The 22,772-nt window shown below is 39.0% G+C and overlaps 1 protein-coding gene across 6 annotated transcripts in view; it reads right to left on the reverse strand.

Moving 5' to 3' along the window:
* Positions 1–22,772, reverse strand: part of Kat6b (lysine acetyltransferase 6B) — a 165,873-nt gene that overhangs the window by 33,361 nt on the left and 109,740 nt on the right. For 3 of the 6 annotated variants that reach the window (XM_027387511.2, XM_027387512.2, XM_027387510.2), the window contains exons 4-12: positions 19,918–20,033; positions 19,616–19,697; positions 16,638–16,770; positions 13,030–13,958; positions 11,914–12,035; positions 9,945–10,060; positions 7,498–7,639; positions 4,378–4,539; positions 389–482 (exon numbers count right to left, since the gene is read on the reverse strand). In XM_027387511.2, the coding sequence (XP_027243312.1) occupies positions 389–482; positions 4,378–4,539; positions 7,498–7,639; positions 9,945–10,060; positions 11,914–12,035; positions 13,030–13,958; positions 16,638–16,770; positions 19,616–19,697; positions 19,918–20,033 (1,896 nt within the window). The remainder of the gene's footprint in view (positions 1–388; positions 483–4,377; positions 4,540–7,497; positions 7,640–9,944; positions 10,061–11,913; positions 12,036–13,029; positions 13,959–16,637; positions 16,771–19,615; positions 19,698–19,917; positions 20,034–22,772) is intronic. The other 3 variants (XM_027387515.2, XM_027387514.2, XM_035452258.1) reach the window with 3 other exon arrangements.

Here is a 22,772-nt window from a genome sequence, read left to right on the forward strand (position 1 = left end):
TGTCTAAAATTTGACAAAATTTTAGAAAGCTAAAACTCCTTGTAACTAACAATCCCATGTGCTTTAATCACAAATGATTACCTATTTGGTGCTAATGAGAACAAGCACATGGAATGGAATTCAAGTCTACCAGTTCATTTCAGATAATGGCTTTCTGAGCCAGTGGCACTGTGCCGAGATCTATTCTCAGTTTCCTAGGATGTATCAACTGAGTGGCAGGAAATTTTTCACCTGAAGATCTTCTAAAATTCATATAAATATAAACAGAAGACCCATTATCTATTGATAAGAAAAAACAACAACACAGCAGGTTAAATAAAGCTTTATATGTGGTACTGTTTCCTGTAACAACCATTAGCTATTATGAAAATAAAAGTACTTCACTTACTGAAATCAATGAGAAACCGTCCAAACCCTTGCCTTTGGTGTTGGGGCATGATCATTATGCAGGAGACATTATACTTCTGCTGGCAAAGCTTTTCCTGAGGGAAAGAGAAACAGATCAAGTATGTCAGAGCTCTGCTGCAGTGGGTACTTCCCTGCACCAGCTGCCATCCTTGTAAAACTGTCCACCGAGGTGAAACAGTGGCCTGGGTCAGGACCAACCAGAGAAATCCTACTGTGCTAATCAAACTATAAAGTGACAACAAACCATCCACTCTGGACATGCTTCTCAACCGTATCTTTATTCTACAAAGTCAGGACCATAACACACAAATAACGAATCTCGAAAATGTGAACAGAGTAAAACAATACCAACAGTCGGGAATGACTGCTCTCCTTGCTCACACAGCCTGGGAAATGGAGAAAACACCATGCAGAGTCACCCAGTGGAGTAAGCTAGGATTTGGCGGGCAGCCCTGCTAAATGATAATCTACAACTCTGCAAAACAATCTGTCTTCTGCCTCTGAGCAAATGCCCCAGTGAAACTGAAATAGTAGATGTATGAGTAGATGTGCACAAATCCACTTCTCCTGTGAATAAGAAGGCAAAGTAAAAAGCTAGAGAAATAATTAATCTGCATCTCAAACCAGGAAAATCAAGCAACAAAGACAACCAGAAACCCCAAAGCCTCTGAACAACAGTGAGACCAAAATACAACCAACAGTCTAAAGGTTGGGTAGAGACAGCTCTAAGAATTAAAGAATTCGGAGTTTTTATGGACGGCAGCATCAGGGCAGCAATATTTTATTCATAGTACACAGACGCCACCAAAACCTACACAGAGAAGATTTGGAAAAGGCTTCTAAGGCTGTGAGTACTGTGGCCAAATATAAACCATAAATGAAGCTGACCACAAATAGAACCACATCAGAGAATTACTTTAGAACACCCAGATCTTTAACAAACCAGTTTCAAAGACCACAGGAAACAACTGTGGAAAAAAGTCTAAAGGGCAGAATTAAAGATTTCATTGTGAAAGAAGATGAGCCCCCAACTTTTGTGTATTTGTAGCTGTCTGTGGCATCTGAAAATATGAAGAAGAAGTAACAATGTGCCTTTTCTCTAGAAGATAAATTGCCCATCATTGAATGTGCACGCCAATGGCAAAGGCTCAAATAATTAATTTTACTGTGCAAAGTAAGATAAATGGGTCACTCTATCTAAAAAGAGATGAACTCTGGGCAAAGAGGATTTATATCCTTGATGCCATTCCTTTTTCTGTCCAGAATTGTTCCCAGCTTGGAGAGCTTATTGAAATGTAATCCAACAGCAATTCTCTCACCCTTCCTTAATAGATGATCCTGGGCTGGAGAGATAGCCCAGTAAGTAAAGTGCCTGCTGTGCTAGTGTGGGCCCTCCACAAGAAGAAGCCTTAGAGCCCCAGAAAAAGAAGAAAGCTGGGTGTGGTGGCACATCCTTTAATCCCAGCATCCAGTAGGCAGAGACAGGCGAGTCTCTGCTGAGTTCCAGGGCTACACAGAGAAACCTGGTTGAGGCCCTGTTTCAAAACAAAAGAAAGAAAGAAAGAAGAGAGAGAGAGAGAGAGAGAGAGAGAGAGAGAGAGAGAGAGAGAGAGAGAGAGTGTCAGGCAAAGTAGTTCCCACTTAGAATCCCAGGGATGGAGAGACAGGAAGATCTCTGGAGCTAGCTGATGAGACACACTAGCTTACTGAGGAGTCCCTGGTCAATGACCCTTTCTAGACACTGCTGAAAATCACACAGGAGTACACATACAATTACAAGTGATTGCTACTAAACTCTAATCTGGACACCAGAAGTGTGCCTTCTTTGCTAGCTCCAGTCTGAAGGCCAGATGCATTAATGATCTACAAAAAACTTGTCAGGGTCGTCTTAGACACTGTGGCTGTTCTTGAATGGTCTTGATAAGAACCTCTGAAACTGTTGGGTATATACCCTAAAGGGCCAAAAGTTCCCACATTGCAATTTCTGTTAGAATATAGTTTAATTGCATTTCTAGTACTAATGTGGTTACTTCTTGAATTGCTTTTTGTTTCACTTTTCTGCCAAAAGCATTTGTATTTCATAATTGCAAGAAATGACAAGAGTGGCAACCACAGTAGAGAGAAAAAGTTGAGCTTGTTCTGGTAAAATGTCTGGGCACCCAGGCGTAAGTGAGGCAGGGAATCAAGACTGTAAGACTACGTACCAATTGTTTATGTTACTTTCCAGGGGCCAAAGCAGGTTCACAATGAGGATCATTAAAAGACAACCACAACAAAGCATCAACAAACCTCATGCTTGAATTCATATACATTTAAAAACACTACTTACTATCTAATAGGAAGGGGAGTATGAGCAATACTATTAAAAGTAATATTGGAGAAAAAAATATCATCACAAGCCTCTAAAAAACATTGTCTTTAAAAACAGTTATAGAGATTCCCTATTATAGTATTCAGAGTTAACTCTCTGACATATTTTGGCTGTAGAAGGTGCAGAGCATTAACCAATGGGCATATAGGAACACTGAAGCAAGCTTTCATGAGTTGCTGCTTGCTTCTTTTCATAGTCTTGGGGTTTCACAGACTTGAAGTAACCAGGTTGCAAAGTTCATTCATATATATTGTACATCCCTCTCATTTTTTTCTTCTTTTGGGGGATGGTGGTGCTAAGGACATTGAAGGATAGAGAATGGGAACAGAGTCTCACCACACAGTCCAGGCTGATCACAAACATGTGATCCTCCTGCTTTAGCCTTCTGAGTGTTACGATTAGAGGCATGTGCCACCAAACTGGGCAGACATTCTATATCTTCTTACTGTCTATGAAAACATTACTTCTATGGAGTGTTTAATGAACACTAAAGAAAAGCAGATCCAATAAAAGTCACTCATCTTTGTTTATGTAACCATTTTCTTAGGTGCACACCTAATGAAAAGTTGAACACCTGGCAAACAGTTTCAAAACCAGTTCTCTTTTAATTCATGAGTTGTCAGCAGCAGCTTCTGAGCAGAAGAATTTGAAGGAGGAGCTCTAGACGAGTGAAAAGATAAGCCATTGGTCCTTAGAATGCAAGGTCTTCTCCAATCAACCTACCTAAAGAGAAGTAGGTTTCCTAATGGCAAGGCTTCTCCAGCAGTTAAAACTACAGCAAGGACCATGAGAGGCAATGGTGTAAAACCAGTCATCTATCGCTTGATCATCAATAGTCAGTGTTGTTTTTATTTTTAAATTACATTTATTTGCTGGTGCTTGTGTGCGTTCCTGCATGAGTGTACCTCATGTGGAAACTTCTGGGAGTCAGTTCTCTCCTACCACGTGGGTCCAGGCCTTTCCCCACTGAGCCATCTCAGCAGTCTCATAAACACCAATGTTCAGCTGGTCCTAGTCAAAAAGTCCTTTCCTAAGATGGGTGTTGGTGGCACATGCCTTTAATCCCAGCACTTGAGAGGCAGAGGCAGGAGGATCTCTGTGAGTTTCAGGCCAGCCTGGTCTACAGATCGAGTGCCAGGATAGGCTGGAAATCTACAGAGAAACCCTGTCTTGAAAAACAAACAAACAAACCGCCAATGTTTTAACAGTGGATATTGTTGACCACTGAGAAAAGGAAATGAGTCAAAGAGATGAGGTCGTAAATGCTACATCACAGAAATCCTCATGTTGACACCACTGACAAGGAGGAATAAGCTTAACATTAGGAAATCAAATATGCTAGACAGTCTACAAGGTGGCAATTAAATGTTTGTCACATGGACACTGTCAGCACTGCACATGTGCTGGGGTCCTTTACACACTTCCTAGGCACTGTTTTGTTTTGTCTTTTCAAATGAGCTCTAAACAAAAAGCTGAGGGTTTCAGAAACATGAGCCACTTACTCAAATTATTGTCATAAAAAAGCCCTGTTCAAAGAACTGGGCTCCACTAAAAACACTGGGGAAAGAAAATGAAGGTCATGCTGGCTCGCATTTTACCTTAGAGAAGTATCCAACCAGATGACAGCCTTTTTCATCATTTTTTGTAAGGACATAAAAAAGGAATGGCTCGACATCATAATACAATGTTTTGTGGTCCAGGAAGAGCTTGGCTAACAAGCAAAGGTTTTGGCAATAAATTTTGCTCATATTCCCATCAACCTAGCAAAAGAAAAACAGACAACATTATTTAACATAAAAATACCACCAGATATATCAAAAGTATTTAACTATATTTCTAAATCCTAAACTATAAGATTAAAAAATACTCCATCAAACAAAGACAGTGTTAAACAGAAAAGAGCTATTACTTGGAAAATCAGAATTCCATGTTTCTTCTTGTTAAGGTAAATTCAAGGTAGCTGAAGTCTCCTTAAGCTTGCTCAAAAAATAGCAACGTTAGCCAAAAAAAAAAAAAAAAAGTCATTTCTACTTGCAATTTATTGAGTTAAAAGTTGTCAGGCATGCCCTTTTTAAAGTGGAGCCACATAAATCTGAATTAAAGAAACAAATAAAAATTTTATTATGTATGTTAAGCTTCTGTTATTTTCAAATAAAAAATAAAACAAATGAACCACGTTATTCTGATCCTTCAAAAGTGTGGATTAACAGCAGAGGCCTCCATTTTGGTTTTATCCCAACTATCATTTTAAATATAATTGGAGAAGATAAAATCTCTGTGTTGGGAATACTTACAGAGAGAGTGAGATGAATTTCAACCTACAGTAAGCACCATGATTACAGTCTACTTCTCTTCAAAATCAAAGAGTCAAGCTGTGACACTGACGGCTCCCGACAGGAGCTATGCACAGACGCCAATTTCTGTGATCAAATGTAGTGACTTGCTGAAACAGAGAGCCAACCAGACCCCACATTCTTCTTAGGGGAGATGGGTCTTTGCTAAGCCGAGCTCTTTAACAACGAACTTGACCATTCTTGAGTCTCCTGTGGACCATACAGGTTCTCATACTGCACAAATTATTTTTAGATTTCATATAACTATTTCCCTTGGATAGAATCTCGGTCCCACACATAGCAACATAATCAAATACAGGCAATGGGCACTGAGGATACAATTCTCTCTTTAATTAAAGGAAGTTTTGATGTATTTGGGAGTATGGTCCTTTTGGAAACGGTGCTGTACTATATATAAAAAAAGATGGAGATGTGTATCTGTGTATCAAAAACAGAAATGAAAATGCTGATGAAACAAACTCTGATCAACTGTGAAGATAAAGAAAAGAAACAGATGTAGATAGGACTCACAAAATCCCCAGTAATCGGTGACTATAATTATTTGGCTTTAAGTCACAGAAAATATCTAAAAGTTTTTCCTTCTGTAACTGATATATTTAATCAGGATGCTAAAATAGGACTTTAGGACCTATTCTATACCCTTAGTGTATAAATAAACTACAAACCCCACTTCCACCTCTGTGCTGTCCAAACACATGCCTAACAAGATGGATTATCTTGGCCCAGGAAGACTTCCTGATGTATTAGAGCTTTCACCATGGGCTTACTCAGGCTGACTTACTTAATAATTACTTAAGGCAAACAACGCATTTTGCCGCTGGGGAAAAAATGAATGGGCATTTCCATTTTCTTTTTGGTTAGAAGAAAGGCACCCAAGACATCAGGAAAGGAAGGAAGAGCAAAGCCGGCAAGCCTCACTGAAGCTGGCTGAGCAGCACCCTAACATTAACACTACCAAGTAGGATAGACTCTACTTGTCTCTCCCTCAAGTCAGGGACACTCACTAGGAGCAATCACCCTTCTGGCTGTCATAAATGGATGGAGAGGGGGCACCACTAGCAACTGGGGATAGATGACAAGATGTTACTAAATACCTTACAATGTACACTACAGTCCCTATAAAATGTATCATTCAGCTCCAAATGTGAGTAATGCTCAGGCTGAGAAGCCTATGCTTGGCCTTTAATGAGAACTAATAGGGTAACCTCACAAACAATTCCCTTTGCCCTTCAAACTTGCTAGAAACAACAGGAAGGGCTTCAAAAACTTATGCACAAACGCCAGAGTTTCCTGACCAGTCTTGAGGAAAACACCAAAAACAAAAACTGTGAACCTAAACATGTCTGACAGGGCTCTTAATTCACGTGAGAAATGATCTCCAATTTATTACCCATGGCTGAGAAACAGGGTATGCCAAGGAAAAAGCAACTGTAGACTAGAATGTTACATTGGAGCATTCAGAGAAAGGGACCCCTAAAGTTTTCAGAAAAAGAGGACATCATGTCAGCTGTAGAAGGAAGGCTTGATCTGAGAACCTGAAATGTAAAACAGTACACAAGGATGGGCAACAAAGAAAGAAGGCAACAGAGCAAGGCAACACAAGTGAGCAACCAGAGTGGAGAGAACTGAGACATCCTGTGAACAGACAGCACCAAGAAAAGAAAGCTTCTTGTCCTCTACATATGGCTGACTCAGTTAAACTAGATCCCCAAGGCTGACAACAGAAGACTGGCTAAACAATTAGAATAAAGCAAAGACTTTCTGCTAAGTCAATTCTGAAAACACTGTGTCTTCAAGTACCCTACAGACATGTGACCAGGAGGGATTCATGTGAAGAACAGCAGAGTTCAATAGTGGTGGCCGTCCACCAAGATTGGGAAGAAGCCCCCCACATCTGCTGGGATCTCACCAAAAGGATTTATATGCCCTGGCGAGCACTGGATGGAAGCACAGGTGTCTGTGTACTGAGCATGTATGTGCAGCTGCTTAATTCCCTGGAAGAGTGAGTCCCTGCTAGACACTGGCTGGAGCTGCTAAACAAAGCTAATTTCTCCTGCCAAAGAATGTGGAATTTACAAAGAGCCAAGGATATCATAAATTCACTGGTGAATATATTTGTTGTAGGCAGGGATTGGGAAAAGACAAAAAAGTCAATGTGATGAAGCAGGAATTCTTCATCAATCTAAATGGTGGCTTAAAGTGGTTTAGTATTCCAAAACATGGAGCTATTTTAAAGAACAGCGAATTTCAATGCCAAGACTGAATACAAACTGCACTATCTATACACAAACCATTCAAGTACACAGTCAATAATTAGGAATAACAGGGTTCAAAAAGATGATGTTTTTGTTTAGACAAGCTTACCTCAAATACTGAAAGGTCTTTCCTTCGGTAAATTTCATTTGCTGGAGGATGAAACCATCCACACTTTTTTGAGTGTCTTAGCAAAATATTTTTACTCTTCATATATTTAAGACAGAATTCGCACAGGTAAAGCTTTGGTAATCTGTTAAAGTTAAAAAAAAAATACAATGAAAGAATCTATCAGAATGATTATACTTTTCAAGGGAGAAAAGCTAAAAATTGTTCACTTTTCTCTAAGGCAATAAAATGGCTATAAAATCTTCTGAAACCACTTCAAAAAAGGATAAAGAAGCTGGGTGTGGTATGCACACTGTTAACCCCAGCAGTTGGAAGTCAGAGGCAGGAAGGGATCTCTAGGAGTTTGAGGCCAGCCTGGTCTACATACCCAGTTACAGGCCAGCCGAAGCTACATAGTGGGACACTGTCTCTAAAGGGGAATGTGCTCTGATTTTACTTTGTGATCAATCATCTATTTTCTTAGACCAGTCCTATTGAAAAAAGAGTTTTCAGAGCTGGAGCCACCACCCTTAAGAAAAAAATAAAATCAGTGATTCGGAATGCTGTTTTTCAGGGTGACCAAGGGTATTTTTTGAAATTCAGATTTAATGTCATGTTTCCAATAGTATCAATGCAAAGTACTGTATCTATAACAATTTTTTATATGAGTGAACTTAGTATTTTCAATATCATCTGGATACCTATGAGGCAGAGGTGCTAAAATACAATTTATCATTCATGGTCTAAGGTAGCCAATGCAGGGCTAACAGTCCAAAAATGACATTTGTTTTCTACCAGTTCCACTGTTACTTTAATTTTAATTAGAAAGAATTGTGGGTTTTTCTTTCTTTCTTTCCTTTTTCTTTTTCTCTTTTTGTCTGCGGTTATCCTGGTTACCTACACTCAATGATGCAGGAAATACAAGCCATGCATTCCTTTTTTAAAAAGGATTTATTTATTTATTATACACAGTGTTCTGCCTGCATGTACACCTACACACCAGAAGAAGGCACCAGATCTCATTATAGATGGTTGTGTATCTCTGTGGTTGCTAGGAATTGAACTCAGGTCCTCTGGAAGAGCAGCCAGTGCTCTTAACCTCTGAGTCATCACTGTAGCCCAAACCACGCATTCTTTAATCTTCTGAAATTAATGATACTGGTTAAACAGCAACATCAAAGGGATGATGTGCTCACTCACATACTAGATATTCACTTCAGTGACCTGGCCATCAAATCTTTTCCAGACAAAAACAAATGAAGAGAGCCTCTAAGTCAGGTCACTTAAAGTTGTATGCACATATTATGCAGATATATAGATTATGCATATACATATTTATGTACATATACAGGATCAAGTGGTACGTGACACTATATATACATGTGTCCCCACTCTGTAGATTCCCTAAAATTTGTGTTTGTTTTTCAAGATAGGGTTTCTCTGTGTAGCTTAAGAGGCTGTCCTTGAACTCGTTCTGTATACCATGCTGGCTTCAATCTCATAAGAGATCCACCTGCCTCTGCCTCCAGAGTGCTAGGAATAAAGGTGTGTGCCACCACTGCGCGGCTAAAAAAAAAATTTTGAGATGAAATCTCACTTGGTAATCTAAGTTAGTGAGGGTCAAAAACTGAGATTCTACTAATGCCATGTGACTTGATGTGGGTAAAAGAAATGTTGGGTAATATGATCACCAAGACATTCTCATAGTTAATCTTAGTTCAAGAAAAATGACGCTCTCTGATGACTTTATTTTCTCTTTATTTTTTAATAAGTTGGTCAGAAATAGCTTTATGTGGTTTGGGGAAGGATCTCCTAAAGTTACCTGCCACCCACTACTTCCTATTTTTTCTATTATGCTAAATTTTTGAGATAAAACCTTGAAAATAAAATATGAGAAATAAGAAGCAAAATTTACATCCTTAACTAGAAGACAGCAAGTGGAAGAGGAAGTCTAGCAAGTTCCTTCAAATGACTATTGTTTTACCTGATTTGGTTTCATAAAAAACCAGCATTTGTCCCACTAACCAAACAAAAACAGCATGGCCTAGAAATTCAAAGAGAAATTTATAGTACTTGTGGTTCCTAATGGTGAAAAGAATATGCATGAATAGTATAAAAACAAGCCAGCAAAGGTAAGTACATGGCAAACACTTTTAACTGACTACCAAAATTAATGTTTGTTATATTTATTCATTATTTTGTGGAGACAAGTGTTCATGGCCATCAACTCAATATGCATGACCAATGATGACCTTCAACTTCTCATCTTCCTGCCTCTACCTCTCAGTTGCTGAAGACTAGGTAATGGAACTGGGGTCTCATGCATACTAGGCAAGCACTCTACCTACTGAGTAACATCCTCAGATCTCAGGTTTACTTTTAAAATCATCTCCCTGCTTTAGAATCCAGTGTCTTCCTTCATTTCACATGGCCTCTGGGTTGGTCCGTACCTTGCATATTCCTGTGGGTAAGGCGAGGAGTACCAGGTTTGGATTTCGTATTTTCCAAACTCTATTACTGAAGGGTACCGACCACAGTCTTCCACTCCACTTTCACACTCTATTTTCTGATAAATGACAACAACAACAAATCATGGTAACATACAAGTACAAAGAAGACAGCATACTTCACTTATATTATTTTTTCTATTTCATTTGAGGCTATCCAATCATATCATTGATCTTAATTATTAATATTCATGTTGTTAAAACAGGAACTACTAAGCATTTTTGTATATAATTCATAGGCATGCAAAAATAACACCCTAACAAATATGCCAAAGATGGGTAACAAATGTGATGCAAGTACATACCAAAGTCTATACAACTGACATTAAAAGATGGTGCAGTTACTACTACAGACTATTGTAGTTTGCTGCTCCAATAGGAAGCTATATTTAAGCACTTGTGAGCTCTCATCTATGCCACGAGAAGTGGCATAGTCCTGTTATTCCCCCTCCTCCTATGAAGTAAGCTACACGAGCTAGCACAATCACTGTGTTAGCCTCAGTATCTAGGAGACTACCTGATGTACAAAAAGAAATATTTCTTGAATAAAACAAAACAAAACAAAACACCCTAGCTTTGGGGTTGGCAAGATGGCTTAGCAGGTAAGGAAAGAGATTTAATCCCTGCAAACTGTCCTCCAATCACTACACCTGCACCATGGCACTGCTATGTGTCTCCCCATAACTCTTCGTTGTAATGTAATTTTAAAAATAAGCTTTGCCAAGTTGTAAAGAAAGGGCTTTGGAGTTAGCATTGTCTTTCTGATAGTGACTACTGTCCCCACCCCATACACAGATAACAAAGAGGGAAATCTGGAAAGTCTGTCGAGGGCAGGATAGGAAGAAAATATGAACTAGTTCCTCAAACCAAAACCACAACTAGTCTTCTGCCTGACACAATGCTGCTAAAAACAAAGCTAGAAGCCCACTGTGGACAACATCATCTCCTTAAAGGGAAGAGGCAGGGTAGGGACTTAACAACAATGGCCGCGCATGATTGTCTACTGACAGTAAAACATTGCAGTCACTTCTAGAAATGTCTCCACATCTGCTGACAGTAACTGGAGTTGAGCTGACATGTTAAGTGGAACCATTTAGAGAAATTACTAGACAGTAAAAATAAAGATAACTTCAATTGATTATAAAACACAACACTTCGCTCATCAATGCCAAAAAGTTAAAAACTGACACATTTTCATATGGTTGGCCATCTGCGGCAGAAGTATTGGTGAATTTGGAAGTGATGTGCTTTTTGGTTACAATTTGAAATTGTTATTTTACAAGTGTGGGGAAAATTTATCAGGAATTATTAAGAATTTGAAAAAAGCTACATCTTATTCTTTATTTTGTGTTTGAGTGCATGTGAGTGTGTGTGTATATGCTATGCTTCTGTGTAGGTCAGAGGACAACCTGACTCTCTTTCCTCCCACCATGGGTTTGGAGACTGAACTTGGGTTGCCAGGCTTGCAGAGTCTAGTGTTTTTGTCCAGTGAGTCATCTTACTGGCTACCACCACCACTACTACTATTATTACTATTATTTTTGAGACTTGGTCTATCTATGTAGACCTAGTTGTCCTGAAACTTGCTTTTGTAAACCAGGCTGGCATAGAACTCACAGAGATCTGTCTGCTTCTCTTCCAAAATGCTGGGATTAAAGGCATGTGCCACCATGTCCAGCTAATTATTATTCTATCTGTATAACTAGTACTACTCTGGCCTATTTTGTGAGACCAGTTGAGTCTTTTTCCTATTTTGGAAAGAACAGGTAATTCTAGTTACTGCCACAGTTAAAAAGATGGGCATTAACATTAAAGAACCGTGAAGGATAATGAGGAGATAACTCTGTAGCCCCAAAATAATGGTTAGAAGCTGTAAGACACTGGCTATTGCTCTGTGGGATCAAGGCCTTACCTCCCATGATAGTTCCTGGGCCTGCTTAAAAATGTCCAGATCCTCTTCAGTCACCACATCCTTGTTTCCGATCACATTTACATCTGTACTTTCTTGTTTGATGCTTATTTTAATTTCAGTATCTGTCATTTAAAACCAGCAGAAAGTGTATTCACTGATTTGAAGCACGGGTGACCAGCATATATTATCAAAATGGTACCGAATTAGCACAGTGGGCAATCAGGGATCTTTTTCCATTGAGCAATATAATCTTGTACAGCTAAGCACGGCTCACAGATCCAACAGTAATTCTTTCCCTACTACAACTAAATTTTCAATTGAACATAAATCACTGTCATCTTTTTATAACAAATACAAGGGAAAGTCAGAACAATACAAAGCAAAACATATTTTTCAACCAAGATTAGAAGTTATGTCTAGTTATAGCATTCCCATCATTATTAGTTTTGCGTTCATACAAGCTACCAATATTTCCAAACATATTTTTTGTTGTTGTTGTTGTAGTATAAAGGGCAACAAATGTAATGGGCCAATTGGTTCAATGAAATTTTGAATTTGGTTTCCTCCTTAAGGTGGACGAATACACACGCAAACACACTCAAACCCAATGCACACTTCACAGAATCACAGATCAGGCTCTGTTGAGACGGAAGCAGGATGAACTTCGTCATGAGAAAGCAATGGAGCAGAGAGAGAGGCAGAGCTGAAACACCTGGCTGGAAGCACTGCCAGCATATGCAAAGGTGGCACTGGCTACAGAGGCAGCACGGGGGAGGGGGAGACGGGGAGACATGGCAGAAGCACAACAGTGGCTACTCATGCGGACTACAAAGCCAGAAGCGACACTATGAAGGCATCTGGGGGGAGGAGTGCCTAGTGCCACTACAAATGGAAATAAATAATAGTAGGCCAGAGAGTATTAGTTGGAAGAACAACATTTTGGAGGTTTAGTCAGCATTAGAAAAAGGTCAAAGTCTCACTGCATGTGTGTGAAAGTGAAGAGGACAGAGAAACAGCTAGAGCCTATGTCACGGACAGGAGTTGATTTCTTGGTTCTCTTGGGGTTGGGGGAAGGGCAGGGCGCAGGTTTGGCTGGAGCTTCCACCTTTTGCTTACCATCATCCTGATCAGGGTTAATCCTTCCGTCTGCCAAGCTCCCCTTCCCTGGTGACGGGGTCCCCATCTGAGGGGTCACTTTATATTTTAATCTGCCTAGCATCCTGTGCTTTTTAAGAAAAGTTGTTCGCTTGAAGTGAGCAATGGCTTTAAAAATATGTCCTCTAGTCATCCCCCAGCTAGAGGAGGAGCGAGAAAGAAGCCTGCTCCTAATGCCTCTTTTTCCAAAGAAACGGGCTTTAGCTTTTGCCGTGGAAGAGAATTCAGTTTTACGACGCATGCGTTTGGGTGCTGCATAACTTGGGTGTCCCTTTTTTCGAGACTGTCCCTGAGTGGTATAGATATGAGAAAGTCCATCAAAGAGAGCCTTCAGCTGGCTGTTGTTAGTAAGACTGCTAAAGGAGGGCTCACTGGACTGGCTGGAGGAACTCTGGGTAGAGGTAGAAGAGGTGGAAGTGCTGGACTTTTGTGAACTGGGGCTCTGACCAGAGATGGGGGTTGGGGGTGGAAGTGAAGAAGGTGGAGGTTTTAACTTTTGTGTGGTACCTGTAGCCAACACATGAGAAGTGCATGACTGTTTCTGAGAGACCTTTCTCCTTGGACGATAGTGCTTTGAAAAGTCTATTATTTCACCTCGTGATCTGCGACCATCAGGTGATGGTGTAAAAAACTTAGTAAGGCCATCAATGAGCCCTTTGGTTTTCTTGTTAACTTTAAGTGTAGAGGCAGAAATGTAGGTGGAGGTGGTGGTGATTTTGGTGGTGGCACCAGGCCGAGTGGGGTCTGTAACAGCCAATCTGCTGCTTGAGTCCTTCCCAGACGCAGCATGACCAGATGGAGGTGTGGTACAGACTTTAGTCTTTTGACCCCTACCAGGTGACCCCCTTCCTGTGAATGCATTCATGGATCCTTCATCACTGGTTACAGACCTAGGCAAAAATTTAGAGAATAGTATCAGCATTAAATAATAGATAACAAACCTATAGAAACTAAATGCATAGTCAATGTACTTGAACTTAAGATTAACTGCAACCTTAAGAATGGGTGTGTGTGTGTGTGTGTGTGTGTGTGTGTGTGTGTGTGTGTGTGTGTGTGTGTGTTACCACCTATGTGTTTCTTGGCTGGAAAAGATAATGGAACCTACTTCGTGTGACTCCCCCAGGGCCCATTCAACAGGTACTAGGAGAATCCATGTGGACCCAAGAATAGTATAAGAAAGAAAAATTTTGTAGATACTAAAAAACACCCAACACTTTCATTATAGCTAAACAAAAAAAAAAAAAAAGAAAAAAAAATTCAGTCATCCCCAGTGTTGTTGCAATTATGATTTCCTAGAATGTCCTCTGAGAAGTATTAAAGAAACTAGGTCAGATGTGTGGTCCAGAGTAAAAGAATATTCCTATTTCTAATTAGAAGCAATTTTTCACTTAGTCTGGAAACTTACAATAGTACAATTTGGGTGTTTCTATAAATTTGCACTAAAAAATAAAAATAAAGGTATCCTCTTCTACCAGTTTATGCTTAGGATGATAAAACAGCCAATAATACTCTCCTAGGAGAGAAGACAATTACAGCATAAAATATTGCTGAAAAAAAAGGACAATTGCAAAAAAAAAAACCAACAACAAAAAAAAAAAACTGAAGAAATGATTAAAGAGAAGCTGCGGTAGGTCAGACATGACAAGGGGTCTGGTGGAGAAGCAGCACATTTACCATGGTCATTACTTGGCCATCAGACACTTGGCGCCAAGACCTCTGCCTCCTACTTTGACTGACATTTCACTTCCTGTGATGGTGGGTTCTGGCCATATTGCTGTAGGAGGTCACTCCACAAACACAGCTTCCTACATGAAGCACCTCAGGCCAAGACTTGGGAAGCTACCCATGTTGCAGAAGAAATTTATACAATAGGAACATTTGCATGATTATGACAATGCTGAGGCTCAAAGTTACCAATTTAGCTGGAAGCTAATGGAGAAATGGAAGCCTGAAAATGGTATGATAACAAATTACCAAAGTACCTTAAATAATTACAAATAGAACACATTTTTGTGCCTATCTTGTACACAAAGATTTAATGAACCAATTTCTGTAAGGTTCATCTGAGGTGGCTTAATTGCCAGGAGTTTTGCCCGGTACCACTATTTCAGCCACATCAGATGAACATAGGAGATCTCTGCTGTCACTATTAAGACATGGTGAAGGTACCAACAAACAACATATCCAGGCTAAATGTTTGCATTAGAATGCTGCATCTAGACGGGATCTAGAATACATTGCCCAGAAAGGACAATATGCTTAGGAAGCATGTAAAAGACATCTCCCTGGAATATCTTAAATTCCTGAGCTCAAAGGACAATTTTGGACAAACAAAAAGTTAGGATTTGTGCCATGTGCAATTTTCAGCTTTGTCTTTTGTTTAGAAAGTTTATATCCTAATTTGGGTTTTATAATTGGACCCTGAGGATACAGTCCCATTTCAAGAACAATGCCTATACAGGGCAAATGAAAAAACTACTTTAAAATGATACTAAAATGAAGGATTTTATTCATAAATATTTTATATTTGTTTCCAGAAATTAACAACCAAAAATCCATTAAAAATGTCTACTCTACCAGTTAAAGGGCTTTCATTAAATTTCATAGAAAGGAACCGGTACTTTCTTTTTTCTTTTGGTGGATAAAGTGCAAAAGTACTTCTGAGCACACATAATTCATCAAACTACTTCAGGTGAAATAAGGGGAAAAGAATACCAAGTAAAATTCATAGTGTTAGCTCAAGGCGGGCAGGGTACCCTTCCTTTCCTTAAACTCAACACAGATTTGGCTGTCCTGGAACTCACTCCATAGACCAGGCTGCCCTTAAGCTCACAAAGATCCGCCTGTCTCTGCCTCCTGGATGCTGGGATTAAAGGCTTGCACCACCAAGCTCAGCCTTGTATATATTTCTTAACCCTATAGCTAGTCAAATCTGTACTCTGTGTTAAAAACACATTCACTTCACTTAATCTTTTTTCAGCTAGGCTTTAATGGCAATTACACAACAGAAGAAAACTGGGAATGGGTATCATAATAGACCCATGATTTACTGCAAAACATTTTAACTATATTTCTGCACACATCTGCACCTTCCAAATGCACCTGTCTAATTCTTTAGGGACAAACTGTCACTTATAGGTTTCTCAGAAGGTAATATTTTTGAAGAGAAATCTTAAAAAGTGGTAATATTACATTGGCATCAGAAGGGATTGTTATTTATCTATTACTCTCTGTTTTAAAAAGCCCCTATGAAAATATTTACAAAGTTAAGCTGTTTTAATGCTCAACCATAAGAAGGCAGAGGAAGTTTGCTGTTCTTATAATACTTCCATTTTGCTGCTTGAAATATGTATCATTGCTACTGCCAAGAGAAGACCCCAAAATATCAACTGTAATTAAAAATGTTATTTTGGGGGGAAAATCCCACAGCTTATGCAAAAGGAAAATATTCCTCATTGAGTTTAGAAAAATTATGCTAGAAAAATCTAACAAAATCCAAGGGGATTACAATTACCTACATTTTTTAAAGCACAACATATAAGATTTCTTTTAATAAGATCTCAACCTACAACAATCGTTGCTTTAATTTATTTTTCGGTCGTCCAATGGGTTTTGCATATCGTCGTTTTATTTGTGCAGCTTTCTCATGGAGTAGTTTTCTTCCCTTTTTCTTTGGTCTGCAGACTTGGCAAATCCACATCCCTGAATTAATATATATATGAAAAGAAATTTTAATGTTTTACTTAAGGAGAAGGTATTAAATATAAACCTGTAGCTGACCAAGGGTGCCTGTATGCAGAACTTTCACTAAAAAAGTGGGTCACTCTCTGTTGTTCTCTTCAGAAAGCTAAAGGTCAAAGGCCCCAGGTCAAGGTGGTGAAAGCAGAGGCTGGCCCTAGATGTTCCCCCAAGGCACTGTGGCATTAAGCCTCCCACCACCCCATAACCACCCCTGGAAACTGTATGTGTGTGAATGTGTCATACGTACACGCCCAAGAAGGCCAAAGCAGCACTGGATCCCCTGAACTAGAGTTACAGGCAGTTGTGAGCTGCCTGGCCCTCTGGAAAGCAGTAAAGCTTCTTAACCATGGAGCCATCTCTCCAGCCCAAATCAAAAACTATTAATCTTTTTGTTGTTTTGTTTTTGTTTTTTTTTTGTTTTTGTTTTTTTTTTTTGGTTTTTCGAGACAGGTTTCTCTGTGGCTTTGGAGGCTGTCCTGGAACTAGCTCTTGTAGACCAGGCTGGTCTCGAACTCACAGAGATCCGCCTGCGTCTGCCTCCCAAGTGCTGGGATTATAGGCGTGTGCCACCATTGCCTGGCAAAAAAACGATTGAACTTATATTCCTTTATTATCAGTTGGGAAGAAAAATTTTCAAGTCAATCAGACTTTTGAACTTCTCTAGGGAAAAAGTTCTGTTTTGTTTTGTCAACTGTTTTTGGAAATTACCAAAACTGAAAAATGATGATGAATTTAAAATTTTAAAATTAAAACTCAACATTTTTAAGTACTTTGGCATTACAATAACAGAAATTATATGTCTGACATATGGAAATTGGTCAATTAAAACAACAGAAGATATGACTATTATAGACAAGGTTAGTGTATCAAATCATTTCCCAGTTTTAAATCAGTGGGGAAATTACGAGAGGATTTATTTAATAAACTTCATGGAAGGAGAACTACTTCCTAGTCTTGAGAAGAATGTTTCACTCCTCTCTCTTTCCCTCTTCATTAGATAAGGTCTCAAGTAACCCAGGCTGGCCTCGAACTCTATATCCTCCTGCCTTAGTCTTCCAAGTGCTGGGATAACAGGTGTGAGCCACCACAAGCAGTTACAAAAAGTTTGTACATTAACTAAAAAAAAAAAAAAAAAAAAAAGTTAAAAAAAAAAAAAGATCCAATGCACACATAGCTCCCTAGGTAAAATATAATTTCCACAGGGGGTGGGGAAGGACAGTCATGAAAACCCAGGCAAAGAATACTATGTGAAAAAAAACAAAATGTTGCAAATATCAGGATTCTAAATCTGATTAATATTTATGTAAAACTGAAACTTTAAGTACTTGAACGTCAACAGAAAAAAGTATAAAACATATGATAGAGTAAATAACCAAATACAAAAAGTTCAGTGTCTCCTTAATGAAAAGGAAAAAACCATCACGATTCTTCCTCACTATCAAATTGATTTAAAATATTAAAATGACTAGTTTTATCAAATCTACGATGGCACTAGTCATAAGATGAAAATTATTTTAAAGATGCTAAAATGTAAAAAAGTATGTGTAAGCCTCAGTGAATCTACTGGTATTGAGTGGAGTACAATTCCTCACACATTGGTGGCCAGTGTAAAAACTGACAGCCTTTCAGTTAGTCAAGTGGTCTCTAATTAGACAACTCTTTTCTACAAATTTATCTTCAGGAATGAGGGAAACACTTGTAACATTTGTAGTATCTACCGTAGAGAATTGGTTAATTAAATCAATTATGGTTCATTTATACATGAGGTTGCGAAATCAAGTACCTTCAGCAAGCGCCTCGACGGCAGATGACTAAAGCAAATTAGAACACGTGACGAGAGGGAGTAGTGAGAGGTGGCAAATCAAAGCATGCATGCCCCACGGAGACAACTCAAGATCAAAAGCTTGGAAAGACTGTGCCAACGAAGCTTGCTTATGGCCCACACAAGGGTTTGGAACCCCTGCTCTACACCATGGTGCTCAACATGTCTTTTAAAGTCATGTTAGGAGAACAAGCGGTGATATGAGAATGCTTACAGTTAAGTACTGAGAAGGGGGAATCTCAAAAGTTACATACACATGTGCAGAACGCTCCTTTGTAAAATGAGTGCAGAGGCAGGGAAAGTATTGGCCATTTTTTTTCCTTTGTTTCTCTTATGTTTGTATCTTCTATACCTTCATATATATATATATATATATATATATATATATATATATATATATATATCTCATAATAAAAAGGTAAGGTCATTTTTAAATGCTTAACATATTGCAAATGTGAAGAGGGCAGGGAAAGGCTGGGCATGGCTGACTTACACAAATAAACAGAGAAGAAACTCCATAGTACACCAGACCCAAAAGAGAATCCAGATGTTTATGCTTTTAAACATCAACCAATAGCTGAAATCTGGAGATGGCTTCCTGCTGAAGTACTCTGAAGTCATCATGAATTTTAGAAGTACAAAACTCATTTCCTTTACTGGATAATACAGTTTTATAAACACTTACTAACTAGGGAGCTGCTTGCTGGAGGGCAAGAGAGTCTTTTTCCTGCCTAGGTCTACGTGTCACCCCAAACCAAGTGGTTTTATAAAACTCTTCTAGTCACAACCTGCAAGAACATGGGGGTGGGGGTGGGGGTACGACTCCCAGACATCAAAATAAGATTAACAGGTAAGTAATACATTATTTTGTTCGTTTGTTTCACAGTGCTGGGAATTGACTTAGGACCTCATACATGCTAGGCAAGTGCTCTACCACTGAGTTACTTCCCAGCCCTACATTTTTAATATGGTTTAAAAGTTCACCTTTTGGCATTCTGGAAAGTGGTGGGTCACAGCACTCCATATGGAATCCTCTATCACAGGAATCACAAAAAAGCATATTATCCTGTAATATAACATATTAGAGACTAATTGAGACTGAGACCAACTGTAGAACTCCAACACCCTCAAGTTACCAGGTTAACAGTCAAATGTAATAAAGGAGCAAGAACTTCCCAGGTGTGGTGTGCCATTACCATGGTTCACACACTTAGATACTCTGTCAGAGGAAAGCCTGAGCACCAGTGCCGCTTCCCCTGGCGCTGGAATGTGAGAAGCATACTCACTGCATTTTTGCCCTGGACCCGACATGCGCTGCATGTCTTGCACTCGATGCATTGCCACCTCAAGGCCTTCACATTTGCAGTTAATTCAGGGCAAAATTTCAAACAGGATGGGTGTCCTGCAATAAAAAAGCAATTGCTCTATGTCAATAGTGTCGGGGTTTTACTGTTGTAGTTAAAAAAGAAGTTTTTATTTAAAAAAAATTTATTTTAAAAAAATTCCCTTTATTTAATGGATGGCAACTGGTGCTAACCAGTGAGCCTTAGGAACTTGAGAGCAAAATAGGTCAGAGATGTTGAGTTTTACGAGAGACTTCCTTTCTCTCTTTTGTCTTTCTGTTCTTTCCGTGCATGTACGGAATGATTTTGTGAATACTTTCTCTCGAGATAAATCTGAAATGTATCCCGATTCCAACTATCAGTCCTTACAGGACTTGCAAGGCAGTGTGTATGTGCTCTGTTAGAACCCTTGCCCTGCCATCTTCACCAACCACCATGTGCCCACAGATCTCAGGTATACTACACTGTATAGTGGTGCCAAGTTCAAACAACTGCTTGCTGTGATAAAATTATACAAAAAAAAAAAAAAGATGGCTAAACAAAACGGTATTTGAGCTTAACATGGTGGTGGTGCACACCTGTGATAACATAACTTGGGAGTCTGGCTTGTACATAGCTGTTTGAAAAGCTACAACTCAAATGGCTTAACTATTTCACTCATCAAATAGTCCCAAAGAACACCTACTACTTGGGCAGTCCAAGAACATCCTATTGTCACCCAGTGACAGGCGTGGAATTTGTGAGTTGAAGAGACAGATTCAGTGAAGTCGCCCTCAGCAGGCTTCCCTCATTCTTCTAGAGGATCCTGCCTTTCCACACAACTCTGGGTGCCTCTTACCCAGAGAGCCTCAGAGGAAGGAGACCTCTGGGGTTCCTTGAGCAAGAGAGGGGAGTGGGGACTGAGGCTCTGGGAAGCAGCTCCACTTAAAAAACTAAGGGCTTTTTATCGCAACCCCAGGGAGATCTCCAAACTTGATTATTATTATTTTTTTAAAACAAAAATCTGGTCTTTAAATAGTAAGAACATTAGTAAATCCCATGTGAGAGAACTTATAACCAAGCTGCAAAAGGAAATCTGAGGGGTAATAAAAAAGCAGATTCTGTAATTTCCAAACTGTTTTATAATTTCCTGACTTTGGCAGCTTCATTGTTCAAATATGTATTTTGGGTTCCTGCCAAAAAGGTTCTCCTCCCTAAAGCTTAACAGGTGCTTTCATAAAATTCCACTCACCAGGAGATTTGGCTTTTTGAAGTAAAAACATTCAGTATCAATTATCAATACCATTAATAAAAGTTCACAATTCCCTACTCTTAAAAAAAACCAAACAAACAAACAAACAAAAAACCCCTAAAACATCTGTATTTAAGATGTTGAGAAAATCAAATGTTGCCAAATTCACAACCTCAGGCTGGGAAAGACACCCAGGCAGGTACGTTTAACCTGTGGTCTTCCCCAAGGGCTCCTCGGTCAGATGAATGGGAGAAGGTTTAAATATATAAAATGACATCGATAACTCTCTGTTCAGGACCAGCTAACAAACACAGCTCACTCATTACTTTGAAGAGTATGCCTGGAATGGAGAGGCAGGAGGCTACACTGATAGTTCACTCACACCCTCCTCATGCTGAGGACCTAAAAACTCAACTTTTAAAGAAGAGCAATTTAAATTCCACCCTTAAAATGGATCCTATCAGCTTAAAAATATGCCGTTTACTCCTTCTCCCCTTTTGTTACTTCCTGTAAGTAATACATCACCGGCATATATGACCTCAATTTCATGCACTGAATTTTTCTCTATTTTAGAATCTCCTTTCGTGCTTTGTGGCTTAGTCTTCAGTAACTAAGGTAATGCATATCATATTACAGCTTACTATTTATTCCTATAGATATCCTACAATAGAGACTTTTAATAATTTTGCATTTACAAGAGTAATAGATTCTGGCCATTTTCAATCAAAAGCACAGAACATTTTCCCTCTTAATGCTTTCTTCCACTTTAAACAATAGTATCTGAAACTACTACTATTTAAGCTGTCCTATCAAATTCCAAAACCTTCAGCCTATCTTTCTTTTAGGAAGCAATCTTCCCTTTATTTAGCTTAAGAGAATTGGCTATAGATCCTTCCAGCTCTACATTTCTATGGTTCTGTAAAAGATGCTGAGCAATGAAGAGACATTTCCATTTTCCTTTCTCACATTAACTTTAAATAAAAGATTGTAACTGAGTCTTGATATATTGCTGTACAAGCTATTGTAATGAGATACCAGGAATTAATGGTATTGATAATGTAATCCCTTACTTCCTACTGAGCCACTCCACAAATGCAGACATTCCTCTAAAATTCTTGTGCTCTTTGCTGAGAGAATTCATGAGGATTTGTCTTTCTGGCAATGGTTTTACTACTGTGGTTTATAATGTATCAGATATTCAGAGCCATGTTAAGTCTTCATTCATTTATTCATTGTTACAAAAGCATATATGTATTCACAGTTTATAATAATTTTATGTAGTAAAACTGTAGAAAAATGGTTTAAAATTAGGAGCCATAAACCAGGAGGAAATACTTAAGAAAACCTGTGTATAATAAATATAATAATGACCCTGAAAGATGTCTATGTCCCAATTTCTCAGGTCATGTAGAGAAAACAACTCTACAGGCATGGGCACAACTGAGGGACAGAGTTTGTGAATCGAAAGGAAGAGATGTTGGGAGCATGCAACAATCTCCAATTGTCATAGGAGGCTTTAATGATGGCAGCAGGAAAGCCAGAAACCAAATACCGGTGTTGGCCTCTG

The sequence above is a fragment of the Cricetulus griseus genome, assembly GCF_003668045.3.
Source record: "Cricetulus griseus strain 17A/GY chromosome 1 unlocalized genomic scaffold, alternate assembly CriGri-PICRH-1.0 chr1_1, whole genome shotgun sequence".
Taxonomy (NCBI): Eukaryota; Metazoa; Chordata; class Mammalia; order Rodentia; family Cricetidae; genus Cricetulus; species Cricetulus griseus.